We start from the raw sequence: 15,221 nt of genomic DNA, 5'->3' as shown, positions 1-15,221 counted from the left end.
GAGGTCGTCTCAATAAATCCTGCATAGTAACGTGATGTACACATTCCTCTTTGCTCGATATTATGAAAGCTTTCTAAGCACCGAGGGCGTTAAATTCTCCGCGACAATTTTATGCTAACGTTATCATTATTGTTACTATTATCACCATTAATATTTTTTTGCTCGGTTTAACGGACCTTGTCCGTAAAATCAAGTTTCCGGCAAATTCTTTGTTAAGACACATCCTGATGGCCTAACTGGAAGTGTGCTGGTCTCGCTTTAGCTGAAATGTAAATTCGAATCCCGTACTGATCTCTGACTCCCAGTAGTGACTGTTAATTACCTCTCCCAACAATAATAATAAAAAAATCATAATGGGGTAGCAACTCCGCACGTTTTGGCAATTTGACTGAAATCTTTATTCCGAATTGCTCGAAATAAGTTGGACTAGAAAGACCATTGTAAAAACGAATATGTGTGCCTTATTCCCGCTAGGCGATTTTCTTCAGTCAGGCTTCTCAGGATAAACCTTTATCTCGCTAAACTTTACGAAACTTATCTTTTTCCCTTATGCTCCTTAACAGTGAAATATGTACACCACAAAATTGATATTACCTTGGTTAGTTTTTACTTCGTATTCTTTTTATTCTTTAATCTACGTGCTTAAAAAAAGTGGGGGCTTTGTAGAAAAGTACGTTAGAGAAATTTAATGGGTATGCATGAAACTCTTAAGACATAATGGATGGGGTCGATTCCCGATGATTACTGGTGACTATCATTTGCCCCGACTCTCCAAGGACTTTTAATGGCGCCCTTTTGGTACGTGTAGTCTGCCCAAATGGAGGATGACTCGGGGGGGGGGGGGGTTTGCTACGAAGACGAATGAAATCGCCTGGCAGTCCTAGGTTCAAGCCGGGGACCCCATTGGGCCTTGAGCCCGGCCCGCCAGACACTGTTCTGTGCGAACGAATAAAATCACCTGACGACATTCAGCACAAACGTGAGATTTATGGCTGCGTTTATACCAAGCGAATCTAATAGATTCATGAAGAATCAAGACGATTCATGAATCGTGTTGATTCGCCACACTAGTTTCGATGTCACCGTTTATTACACCAGAAGATTCGAGTCAATTCAAATTGTGCCGAATCACCTGGTGAATCGTGTTGATTCTTCATGAATCGTGTTGATTCTCCGTGAATTGTGTTGATTCTCCGTGAATCTATTCGCTTAGTTGTAAACGCAGCTGCTTCACCTGTGTGGGAATTTTCTTCTTCAATTGATTAAAATCGGTTGACAGCAAAAGGCGAAGAAGCTAAGTCAATCAAAGGTGTCGAAGAAATTGATGATAACGTGGAATTCTTTACCAGCAGGTCCCCTTCCCGACTTCAATGCTTCAGATCTGTTCCCTCTCGACTTCGCGTGAGAGGCCAGAAGCGCTGGTGAAATACTGCCCGTGAGAAAAAAGAAAAAGACCTTGTGTGACGTCATATGTCTTACGACTGTTGCTGGACGGCCTCGCAACAGTTCGGAAACTGTTTCCCAAATGTTTCCAAAGGCGTTTGAATGTATGTTTGTAAGTGTGTCTCCGAATGTATGTTTGTGAATACGAGGATTGAATCTGATTTTGTGTCAGGCCTCGTATGCACCAAGATACCTTATTTAGAAAGTTGCCAACAGTTACGGAACATTGTATCCGGACTGTTGCGCGACAATCCAGAAACTGTTGCGGAACAGTGTCTCAAGACTACACAACAGTCCAGAAACAGTTGGGAAACAATGTTTCAGGACTACACAATAACCCAGAAACAGTTTGGAAGCAATGTCTCAGTAATATTGCGTGACAATCCAGAAATAGTTGCGAAACAATGTATCCGGACTGTTGAGCGAAAAACCCAGAAACAATTGCGAGACATCCAGAAACAGTTGGGGAGTAATGCCTCAGTGCTGTTGCGCAACAATCCAGAGACACTTGCGAAACAATACATCCGGACTCCTGAGCGAACAACCCAGAAACAATTGCGAAACAATATATCCGGACTGCTGAGCAAACAATCCAGAAACAGTTGCGAAACAATGTATCCGGATTATTGCGCCAACAATCCAGAAGCAGTTGCGAAACAATGCATCCCGACTGTTGCGCGAACAATCCAGAAACAGTTGCGAAGCAATGTATCCGGACTGCTGACCAAACAATCCAGAAACAGTTCGGAAACAATGTATCTAGACTGCTGCGCGAACAATCCAGAAACAGTAGCGAAACTTGTTACTCTAGCCGCTTTGTATCCGGGGTGTCCCGCCGCTGGAGCAAGCCGGTCGGCCAAGACAAGACAGTTGAAGGTTTTCTTCGTCCGTAGCGACAAATGGACTTGGGGCTTGATCCCATACACGCGACTCCGTCTGACGCACTTGACATAGTCTGTGCTGGCCAGCGCCAGACGATTTTATTCAGTAGCAGCTCGTAGCTATGAGTAGTTGGAGTGATGCTTCAGAAAAATGTTAGCTACTTTTATTTAAATTGTGTTAAGACGAAACTAAAACATAAAAAGAAAATTTATACAAAAAGTTGGTAAAGTCCAATAAAGATTACTAATGGCTTGAATTGTTACAGTTCAAGCTTGATCCATTCTTTTACAAATTAAATCGAATCTTCTTTTACTTTGCTCGAAAAGGTGAATAAAGTTCGTATTCGGGAGTATAGTACACGGATTTTAAGCACAATACATACTGAGTTCTACAGATACTCATTACACTTACATCACGGGGTCGGCACTGCGTGAGCGACAGTGCTCATGCAGTTTCTTATCTCGGATAGGTGCGCAGGCGCACAACAGCCAATCGACGCGTCGCTGGAACTGAAGTACACACACATATCGATACAAGGATTTTTCATGAACTTGGAAATGCCAACGGACATCAAACTTAATGATTATATAATGTACATGTATAAAGAAATAATTAAATTAAAACAGACTCATTATATTGAATGTTATCGATAATATCGAGGGAAAGTAGGAGGTGCTACAGTTTCGTCGTGTCTACACGAGTCGTCACTCTCAGTCCTACAGATGCGGAAGAAAATTAGATGCATTGCTCCCTTCCAACATGTAGACCAACATATGATACATAAGAGAATATAACATAACGTGTACACGAGATTGTCCATAGGGATAGAAGCACTGGAATTTACAGTCTATATGTGGAGCATCATCTTGCAAATTTGTTTTGGCTAAAGCCATGCAGTTTTATTCGGGAGAAGGTAAACTCTAGAAATAGATTAGAGACTTCGCCGTAGCAACCAAAAGATCGCGTGGAACCACGTTACAAAATTAGAATTATATAATTGATAGATCAAGCCACCACTTTAATCTGGGTGACTGTTTTTATCCAATATCTATATCTTATCTAAACTAATTAATTTTCACGTGAATTTAGCAGTTCGTATATATAAAATGCATCTGATACAACTTATCAATTTTCACGTGAATTTGACAGTTTGCAGAAGTGAAATGCATGAGATACAACTTATCTAAAAAAATTAATTTTCACGTGAATTTGGCAGTTTCCATATATGAAATGCATGAGATACAAAACTTAAAACAACAACAACAACAACAACAACAAGAACTTTGGGTAGAATTGAATGCGATTTGTAAACACACCCAATTGGTGCCAGTTGAAAACTATACAAAACGGCGATAATGTAAATTCGTGGACACCAACGATTGTGTTTTATCACTGCGACAATGCACCGCCGTTTCTTTCCTTGAGGATGCCAAAAGCGTAAATAAGAGATGGAGTGAGGCATCTGGGAGCCTTCGATCACACTTGCGTCTACAAATTATGCATTCAGTTCTCATTCACAATGGCTTAGGTATCTTAGAAATAAATTAATATATATATATATATATATATATATATATATATATATATATATATATATATATATATATATATATATATATATATATATATAATACTCTGAGGACGTCCTTTAAGGACGAAACGTTAGTAATAAAACCCCTACGGTTTTTTTTTTAGTTTACCTTATCACCCTTCCCACTCATATATATATATATATATATATATATGTTTGTATATATATATATATATATATATATATATATATATATGTGTGTGTGTGTGTGTGTGTGTATTCACTTGGTCTTTGGATCACGTGTTGGACTCGTGATCGACAGCTATTTCCCTCCTGGAAGAGAGTTCAGAGCTCGTAGGTCCGATCTATGGGTAATGCTATGACCTTGCACACACACACCCCCAACTCCCCGCCCACGAGAGTTGGAGTAACACCCCTCAGCGCTGCGATACTGATATTAATTCAGCCCCGGGCGAGGATCGAACCCGGACCTCCGTAGTGGCAGGCCAGAGCTCTAACCACAGCGCCATGAGAGGTGTGTGTGTGTGTGTGTGTGTGCGTGCGTGTGTGTGTGTGTGTGTGTGTGGACACACGAGGCCTCTTCTTTCTTATAAGGGGTAGTGCAACGAGGCACAGCTCTCACTCCCCAGATCCCAACAACTGGAGCTGTATGTGTGTTAATGAATAACCCTTAAAATGATCAATAACAATACCCCCTTTAATACACGACTAGCATTTAATTTTCCCACAGATTTTTCGATTTTCCTACAATAACCGATCTCGCCCACTAATACGAATTATGAAACAAATTATTGGGTTTTATGTGTTCTGAAGTCTCACCTGGGAGGGTAATAGCTATCAATCACGATTACAGCACGTTATTTAAGGTGATATTAGTGAACCACATTCATGCAACACAAACAACACTATTTTTTGTGGTGTTATGGAATAGTCTGAACACCATTACTGACTACTGACAATATTACAGGAGGGTACAATTTGCGCACTGTTATTGAAAAATTCACGCCTTGTTAATCTTGGAAGTTGAGAAAGTACGTTGGGATTGTTTTAAAAGTAATTATTCGGCAATTTTCTTTTGCTATGCCCTTGCATGATATCCTTCAAAGATGAGCCGAGAGAAATTCACAGTATGAGTTCGTGACTTGTAGAAACTTTGTTACAAAATGAATGCTCTTCAAGTATATCAAATTGCACAAATAATTTTATTTTACATAATATTATACAAAAGAAAATATATGGGATATTTAATTGGACGAGATAATAAGATCACTTAAACTCCTCGAAGAATTTCTTTATAATCGAATTTATGTTTACATGTCTAGCTGGTTAGTTCGGTGTTGACGCGGCGGCGCAGCGCGACAGCGGGACAGTAGGAAAGACAGGCGTAACAAGGTGACGGTGGTCTGTCAGCGCCATGGCAACGTTTCTTTATCTTCTCTCATGGGTTTCGTCAATCGTCCATATATGTTTAGGCACTTTAGCACTAGGTAAGTGATGAGAGTAATTTTAACTTAACTCTTCAGTTGTTGCTGTGTAAGGTGTTCTCCATAGCTACAGCTGATGGATAGATACTTAAAAATCGGTACCATCAGATATTTCTGTCAATTAAATAAGTTCTGTTGAATAAGGCAAACCTTATTAAACTTACGATGCATAAGTAATTTTTTAGTCATTTGTTCTTTGTGCCAGGCACACTAGTACTGTATGACTTGTGCTGTTTATTTCATTTTTGTATTTAGTGTTCCTTATTGTGGTCACAACTGGCCACAACCAATGTACTATAAAATTTAAATGCCTTATAATAAGTGTTGGCCAAAAGTGAGAGAAAGAATTGAGTTTCATCAGAAAAAATATTACAGAACTCAAGACTTGACCTGTTATGTAAGTAATCATTGCAATAAAAGTTCAAAATTACCTTAAATTTTTTGCATAAAGAAGAAAATAAGAATGGATATAGCATGAGGGTGCTCTATTAAGTAACTCGGTAATATATATCTGCTCCTTGCATTTTTGTGTGAAAACTGCAAAAGCACTCTTTATCGTAAAGTTCTTAGTAGTAGGTTATACATGTTACATACTGATAACTTGAGATTTTTGGTGTCAATACTACAGAGTAGATATTAATTACTAGAGGAAATGTTGATAAACCATATCTATAATAGAATATGAAATATTGACAAGTACCAATAGTTTTTCATATTTATTTTCTTAATTTCCTAAAGTTTTTCTGATCAGAAAACCACACCCCAGTGGCAGTTGGTAGTGATTCATAGGACTTTCCAAATATCTCATCAGGACTAGATTTTGGAAAGCTGCCACAGTTGTGTCCAATCAATCTGTTGTACTGGGTCTCACTTGCAGAACTCTTACTTTTGGCCCTAGCTAAAAGGCCATGGCCGTAAGTCACTCAGAAAAGAGTATGTTTTACTGATGTTTAGGTACAGTGAGAGTAGAGTAGTTAGTGGAGCATGAGATAATGTGTTCCTTTTGTAGTGTTTGCATTCAGGGCAGTTATTTGGTGATCTTCTTTAAATGGGGAATGGTGACTTGATTGCAGTTATACCAATATAGTTCATACTTGATTTGGGAGTGATTTTTCAATTGGGTTGATATCTTAGTGAGCCTGGTGAAGTATAGAATTTGTAGGCCAATCATGGAGTACTTATATTATTTGAATGTGTGTTTTTATATGGATATTTGGGGTGCTGGGGCAGGTTTTTGAATAGTGCATGCTTGGCATAGAAGCAAACTGCCTGAAATGTAACAGTCACACAGAAAACACAAAATCCCTTGTACTAAACTGCCCTACCCTAGACATATGCAGATAGCATCTCTGTATGTCTTCCTTGAGTGACTTGTAGGCCAATTTGGTGGCTGTTACCATATACCTGGGAACTGTGGGTCCAAGATATCTGGTGCAATGAATTGAGGGATTGATTGATTTCAGGAAATTGATGGGTTGTGCTTGAGGGATATGGTGTGAAGGACGGGTTAAGGGTTCTTTCATAGAACTGTAAACCTATCATTCTTGTGTCCTCTGTGAGAAGGATTGTGGTTTTTGAATATGTGATCTATTAAAGTAATTGCATCAAGTTATTATTATTAATACTTAATTTTTGTCTTTGGTTTCTTAATTGTTGGCTCTGGATGAATAGTTGATGCAGTTCTTATGAATTGGTTATATACAGTTCTTATGAATTGGTTAAATAGTGACCAGTGTTTCTTTTTGCTGTCTGAATCATATACCTGCTTAGTTGCTCATTTGTTGTCACTGTCAGGTCTCTTATGTGTGGACTAAAATTCATATGTATCAGAAATGAAACCCATTGTCCATTAGGAGAGGTTGGCCATTTAATCAGACTGTTGCATGATTTGATTCATTATAGTTGCGGGTTAGCAACATTGCCGATCAACATCACTAAGAAGAATCATATATTCTGTTTTGATCCAGCTGTAGTTCTAACTCATTGAAGTAGATTTGAGTTTTAGGTTTCTATTTTTGTACTTGCAGTGCTGGACTATCATTGTTAGGTCATCCACGTAAGTGAGAGTTTTGATTTTGTGCACTGGGTTGGGGGAAGTTCCATTTTCTCTAGAGCAGACTTACATGCATACATACATACATATACCAAGGCTTTTTCCCCCTTACAAGGGAGGTAGCCAAAAAGGAAAAGGCATAAAATCATTCCCACCCATTCCATCCCTGAATACACTCCACACCCCTCCACCCTCCCTCTTATCTTAGCACCTCCTGGATGACGGGTCATCCCTGCACCTTGTCCACTGCCCTGGGTCAGAAGCAGTGTTGCAAGACAGCACATCCACAGCAAGGCCGCTTCATTAAATCGGACTTGAGTAAAGAAAATAGTTTTTAACTCGGCCACCCACCCTACAAAGAGGATAAAGGCCTATGTGCATAGTCAACATTGATAATACATATTGCAAAGAGGATAAAGGCCTATGTGCATAGTCAACATTGATAATACATATTGCAAAGAGGATAAAGGCCTATGTGCATAGTCAACATTGATAATAATACATGTTGCACAATATGAATTTGTGAAAAGAAAACTTAGAAATCAAATTTTCACTTTTTTCTCTTAAATCAAGGGGGATAAGGCGGGGGTGGGAGCGTGACAATGTGAGTCCTCCAAGAGAGATATTACAGGATTGTCTCCCTGCTCCTCATTCCTCAAACCCCATCAACACCTTCACCTCTCTCTACAGGTACAACCATGAGAATGTAGAAGTAAGTCTCCAAATCAGGCTCAAAACCTCTTGCTGTTAAATACAAATTTTCCACCACTTTTCAAATGTACTGATTGGATCTTCATATTTTGGCTGTTGCCAGGCTATTTTATCCAGCTGCACATGACCCCTTCATTAAAGAAGGTGGTTTAAACTATCTTGATTAACCCCTTTTGTACCAAGTGGGACTTCTTTTTATTCTGGGGCTTCCAGAAGTGTTGAGCTGCATATGACCTCTCTGGTAGTTAAAACAGTGAACATCGGTCATCTAGAGTACCTTTGAGTTGTAGCATGCCACCGTATGGTATCAACCTTGATAATTTGCACAAGAGCATCTCTTAACATCCTCTCTACGAAAACATGTTTATATTGATATCCTTCTGGCATGTGGTCTCCCATTACTTCGAAACTCCTTCCTGTCGCAAATCAAGAGAGCTTCTGTCAGTATTGTCCATTCCATATAATGACTTGAATACCACAGTCATGTCTATTCTTTAATTATGGCAGGTTCAGTGCTTCTATTTTACTATGGTTCATCTGTAAAACTAGGAACCAGTTTGGTTTCTGCTCTCTGTATTCTCTCAATCTTGTTTATATTCATCACTTTCTGTGGAGACCATACTACTGCTTCATAGTCTAATCTGGGACAGTTCATGCATACAAAGATTTTTTCATGACTGTATCTATTTATTGAACAAAAAAATGCTTGAAATAATCTGTGCTTTATCCACGTCTTGCAGATATGCAATGCTGGATGGGACAGATTGTGTAGTTGATTGTGTTCCACAACACTAGATAGATGTTGGGTGCCCTTCAACTGTTGTGGTGTTTGATTTTGGGTACAGAATTGTAAGCAACCAAATATTCCAGTTATGTTCTCATTTCTGTGTATAATTGGTCACAAAGCTCAGAAAAATAATGTTTATGCATTTGCCAACCAGGTGAGCTGTACTAAGACAGGCACAAGACCCAAGGGTCAGGTTTGATGAAATTAACAGTTAGAAATGATTAGTAAGATGGGAAGATGTCCATACGAGTGAACATGTGGTATTGTAGAAAGGGAGATAACAATGACTGCAGGAACTTGAGGAATGTCTTAAGTTAATTATACCAGGAAAACTCTTATTCAGGTGGATGTTGAATAGTTGAGAAAATATAAGCACCAGGACAGGATGATGAGCTAAATGGAATGTAGGAGAGGATATGTGGACCAGTATTTTGTACAAATAAGTAAGAGTGGGGGGGGGGCAGTGATGGGTACTTGCTTGTTTTGGTTCTGCAAGATGGAAAGCAGGGAGAATAATCTCACCACTGTGTGTTTTCAAAATCTGTCAACCCCCTCACCTCAGAGGGACTGACGCTTTCTTCTCTGAACTGGACTGTATCTTACAGCATAGATTAGTTAGTTAATTAAGGTTTATTCAACAATATAAAATACAATTTAGACATACAGATATACAAAATTAGTTGTTGAAAAGGGAGAGCATGAAGCAAAGGTTATGGGGAGTTGCTCTCCCTCCCCATCTGTTTACTTGGAGAACTGACTTGGTGACTGCTAACCCCCCCCCCCCCCCTCTCTCCTCCTTAATACTTTGAGTGGTGAGGAGTCTTCAGTCATTGAAAACTGCATGACTGGCCTATGAGGATATCACTAAAGCCCCAAAAATAGTACCCATATGAAAATTGTGCATTGCATAACCCATACTTTGTTATTAGTGAGATGTGTACCATGAAAAGCTAAGAATTATGCATGACCATATATATAATAATGATCGAGTGCATAAGAAAGGTTTATGATAGGTGTTATATGGGAATAATGGTAGGAAACATATTGCAGAGACATAAATATGTGGAGATATGAAATATATTTTTTAAGTGTATATGTTAGGAAGATAATTGATGACAAGCAGAAGTAAAAGTGGAATATTGTGTAATACAGTATATTATGGAGTTAGGAATACTTATAGGGGAGAGAAAACTAATATGTATCTTTTTTCCTCCAAGATGTTTTTTTTTTTAATTGGGATATGAAATAATCATTATATTGTTAATAAAACTGTGTGGATCAAGTTTCATTGCACATTTCTACACAGAACTTTTGTTTGAGGAATTTTGTGTGAAATTCTACCTTTAATATTCAGAGCCATAATTTGTGGAAGTTTTGTTTATTATCATTAGCTGTTTTTAATGCATTTTACTTTGTATCTTCTGGGGAGGGGAGCTATGCTCGTGGTGTCCCACCTTTGTATCTTGGAGTGTCTAGTTTGCTCTTAAATTTGTGTATGGGTTTTGCACACACTATTGTTTTGTCCAGTTTGTTCCAAATGTCCACCACTTTGAGTGGATTTTTTTTTTTTTTCTCTAGGTCTCTTCTGTAACAGTAGTTTGATGACAGTTGTTTGTTTTTATATTGCAGCTGCAGCTTTATACTATTTGGCAGAACTAGTTGAAGAATACACAACAGCCACTGCAAGGATAATAAGATACTTGATATGGGTAAATTACTGTTTTACTTTTTAATGTGTCAATATATAATGTTTAGAATTATAATACTCTCATGGTCATTGATGAATGTTAATGGTATCTTTATTAATTCCAGACAACAATAGGATTGTATCTGCTGTTGTTAATTTTTGAGAGCCTTCCTCTCTCGCTTGTGGTTTGCGGTCTTCTCACGCAGTTGGTACATCTTTCCATCCTGAGAACATTCCCATTCTTCTTCCTCACCTCTCTTCCCTTCATTCTGGGTGTTGGTAAGAATAACCGACTCGTCTACACGAATTTGTGTAACAAAGAAATGATGATTATATTACTGGAAGAAATATTTAGATATTGTACTAATAAAATCTAGTTATGGTCTTTTCAGTTAAGACCTTTGTAGTACTAATAAGCCATAACTCCTCTTTTTCAGTTATGTTCTTCGTCAATCACTATTTAGCCTTTTCACATTTTGCCAGTTACTACTATCCAGCATCAGAAGTAAGTATTAGTAACTATAACCCAGTTCTGTAGCTAATTTATATTTATTTAAGGATTGCATTGTTAGCTCCATGTGATTTAGATATAGTTGGGAGGGCAGGAGTTGGTTGTTTGATCTCCATACTCAAAAGAATGGGAAAGAAAAGAAATTGACATCAGTTCCATTGACCGGAAACCTGCAGCTCCACACACAGTGTAGCAACAGTCCTCACGCCGCCCAAAGATCTCTCTGGGAAGAAATGTTGGATTGATGTCTGTGTTGTATTAATGTGTATCAGTTTTTAATTATTTTTATTTTATTTATTATTATTATTTTTTTTTTCTTGGATAATTTTTTCATCCTTGTAGGAAAAAGACACTAATCACAGTATACAAACAGTTTATAAGAACCATACATGACTACTTCCACATCTTTCCGACAAGCAAGACCCTCACTGGGGTGACTACATCCGGGCCACTGTCAAGCTTTAAAACTGTACCAACAAACGCAGAATAAGCCTGGCCACAGAATCAAATTGTCCCAGATGCAATCACTAAACAGAAGACACTGAACACGTTGAATGACTTATGGACCACTGTGGTGGTTGTTGCTTGGGAGCTGTGGGTCTCCTGGGGAACCAGATTGGTTGGTTGATCCTGATAGGTGAGATTGAGTGACGTAATTCATGTGTGGACGTGCTGGCTGTTGTGTAGAATTTTGTACCAATCATTTTCATTTGTTGTTCTGTTTTAGAAGTGGGGGTTTACTTTTAAAGTTTTGGCACTATACTGGAGCTTGCATTTTGCTTGTTTCTATGAAATATATATATCGCTCCATCATTGCAAGACTGTCATAACTCAAATTTCGTGATTTTTCAGGAGAAGCATTTTAAAGTATCTAAATCCTATAACTTTAATAATTTTACCCTAAGCAATAAAACTTACCATCTTGATTAGGTAAATAGGACTCCACTTAGACTTACGACTTTATTACCAAAAGACGCAGAATTATTCGGCGTCCTTATAAACCATTGTAACTCTATACTTGAAATTTTTTAGTTACGACAGTCTCACAATGATGGAGCGATATGTATATGTATATATATATATATTCCATTTTGTTGCATGGAGTTTGTTTTGAAGATATAGTTACAATCTTGTAGATTGAAGAATGGATATTTTCTATTTATTAAGATCCATTATTTTAAGACCTCTTATAGAAGTTATGAATTTTATTCCTTTTCAGGTCTTATCATACTTCACCTTGTTTGTGTGGCTAGTACCTTTTGGCTTCTTCATTTCCCTCTCAGCTAATGAAAATGTCCTTCCCACACATGCAGAATTCAGACCTCTACTCTCAAGTAAGTAACAAAAACTTAACTTTAGTGTCATTATATGTATTCACAATGTAAATGGAGGGTGGAGGGGTGTGGAGTGTATTCAGGGATGGAATGGGTGGGAATGATTTTATGCCTTTTTCTTTTTGACTACCCCCCTTGTAAGGGGGAAAAGCCTTGGTATATGTATGTATGTATGTACAATGTACTTGGTCACAGTATAATTGAAGTGGTTGTGGTAACCAGCCCTGCTGTGAAAGTGCATTGTCATGTTGCGTTGCCTTTGACACAAGCAGTGTGGCAGGAGATAGGGATGACCTTTCATCCACAAAATGCTAAGATGGGAGAGGCAACAAATGGGTTTTGGATGGGTGTGGGTTCGGTGTAAGGTGGATTTGTGTAGGTTTTGTCTTGGCCAAACCCCTTAAAAGGGGGAGAAAGCCCTCTGAGACATAAGAGTATGTATGTTGCTACATTGACTTTGAGAGGCAGAAAGGACAAGTTTATGTGTTTAAGATGAATTGTCTGAGAAGTATGATAGGAGTTACAAAGTTGGATAGAGTGAGAAATGAGAAGGTGAGGAGGAGAGGAGGGGTAGAAAAGATGGCAGATAGGGCTGATGAAAGATAATTAGGGTGGTATGTGGACACATGGAAAGAATGAGTGAAGAAAGATTAGCAAAAGAAGTGTGGAAGGCAGAGGTGGATGGAGTGAACTTGAGGGGACGGCTGAGGATGAGATGGATGGATGGGGTGAAAGGGGCTTTGAGAAAGAGTGGAATGACTGTTGAACAAGGAAGGGAGAAGGCAAGAAATAGGGGTGAGTGGATAATGTGTATGGATGATGCCAAACGAGTGAAGCAGCCTTGCAGTGGATGTACTGTGCCTTGCTGCATTGTTTCTGACTTGGGCAGTGGGCAGGAGATAGGGATAACCCTTCATCCATGAGGAGGTAAGATGAGAGGGCAACAAGGGTGTTGAGTAGGAGTTTGACTTGGCTACTTCCGTCATAAGGGCAAAGAAGACCTTGGTATACAGATTGACTTTGAAGTTTTATGTATGACAAGGGAGTTGTTTGGTCAATTACTGCATGTGTACTTCATGAAATTAAGCTACAAATTTGTATCAAAACGATAAGTTCACTGGATTGTAAAATTCACCATCTTACCAATTTCAGATGATGATGACTTTGTCACTGGCTATTTCAACAAAAAAGGCAAGAAATATGGTCTTCTGGCATTTTTCAACTACTTGAAGGAAGAGTTTGTACCTCAGAGAGGGAAGAAAGCCTTTTAAAGTATGAGTGTTGTGGATTTGAGAGTATAAAGTTGTTTCGTGAAAGAATCGCTTGTATGTTTCAAAAATATACATTTTGTATTGAATGCTCTAGTGAGACTGAAACCTTATGGCATAATGAGCCAGTCATCCTGACTGGGAATAACCTTACTGGTTTCTGTAAAATGACTTTCTCATGAAGTAGCTGATAGATTGCATAGACGGGCATTGACTTGTATTGTAATTCTACAAGAGCCACACAACACAACTTGTTATACTAGTCTTTCCATTTATTGCTCCTAAAGTCATGGCGTGCATTTTACACTTCGGGTCTGAAGTTTGTGTGGATTGTATTTGACAAAAATGCTGTATGGCATTTTGTACGAGAAGTAGCAATACTCACTTTTGTTTTACAGTACGGTTTGTGTCTGGACTTTGGTAGTGTAAAGATGTATGCACACAAACTTTTGATACAGTGTGTGTGTTTTGGGAAGGTTATGTTGGGTGTGTATATTTAACCTCTGCAGTGAAAGTGTGGTGGTACAATGTGTGATAAAAAGCAATTGTGTTTTTTGATAGTTCTCCCAATTAGAAAAATTTAGCAAACGTACTATGAACAAGTACGAATACAATTTGTCCAATAGGCAATGAACCTTTTAAGGCAGGGTCAGTACTGTCCCATAGGTTTCAGTGAGTGATGCTTATATAATAGGTCTATTGCTTATTGAATAAAATAAGAAAAAATAATTTTAAAATGTTTGACTCGAGCAAAGCCTTATAAAAACAAAAATCTTTGTGTAACAAGTTGTACCAATGACCTGGACTAAAGATAAATAATTTCACAAACATTGTACATGGATGAGTGAGGAGGTGGTCCGTGGTATTTTACATTCCTCTGGATTTTGTATGAAGACTATTATACTTGTGGAGCGAAGTAAAAGATTGAGTTTTCCAGTATTTATTGTATGTTCTTCATCTTTGAAGAAGTATATCCTTTTTTCTTATTGCAAAACAAAAATGGAAACAATCTTGTAATAAAAGGAGACCTTAGGATTATTCGTTTTGTAGCCGTTTTATGTGGTTGATACCATGACTGTTACCAAAATAAAGAACAGTTTGATGCCAAGAGATTGTTTATAGATGGAGCAATACTTTCAGACAAGATAGATTTAATTTTTTTACTGCTAAGTATTAGAGCCCCAGGTGGTTCTGGGGTTACTCTCTTGCTTTGTGTGCGAGAGACCCGATTTAAAGCTCTCTGGTGGACACCTAAAACTGGGTGCCAGAAGTATGGCTTTATATGTAAGCACTACATATGTTTGCACCCTGTCGGGCATGCCTGATGCCTTATCCAGACAACATACACAAAGTCAGCCCAATATCTTCGTATCACACACACGACCGCTACACAAAAGCCTTCTGTGTATCCACCCAAATGTACCCTGGTATGTATGGGTGAAGGTGGGCCATGCCTGTGTGGCAGACGAGAACACGCCTTCAGTCCTAGGGGCTCCGAGATTCCTCACA

The 15,221-nt window shown here is 38.5% G+C and overlaps 1 protein-coding gene across 1 annotated transcript; it reads left to right on the top strand.

The window, feature by feature from the left end:
- Positions 1–5,199: 5,199 nt before the first annotated feature.
- LOC143021039 (protein TEX261) lies at positions 5,200–14,441 on the top strand. The gene is made up of 6 exons (XM_076178227.1): positions 5,200–5,364; positions 10,542–10,621; positions 10,725–10,878; positions 11,037–11,104; positions 12,330–12,444; positions 13,597–14,441. Exons 1-6 carry the CDS (start codon positions 5,292–5,294, stop codon positions 13,713–13,715), a joined length of 609 nt encoding a protein of 202 aa, XP_076034342.1. The 5' UTR covers positions 5,200–5,291; the 3' UTR covers positions 13,716–14,441.
- The last annotated feature ends 780 nt before the right edge of the window (positions 14,442–15,221 follow it).

This window comes from Oratosquilla oratoria, chromosome 41, assembly GCF_046742065.1.
Source record: "Oratosquilla oratoria isolate Oo_2021 chromosome 41, ASM4674206v1, whole genome shotgun sequence".
Classification (NCBI taxonomy): Eukaryota; Metazoa; Arthropoda; class Malacostraca; order Stomatopoda; family Squillidae; genus Oratosquilla; species Oratosquilla oratoria.
The sequence above is the reverse complement of the archived record's forward strand: the minus strand, read 5'-3'. Positions and strand labels throughout refer to the sequence as shown.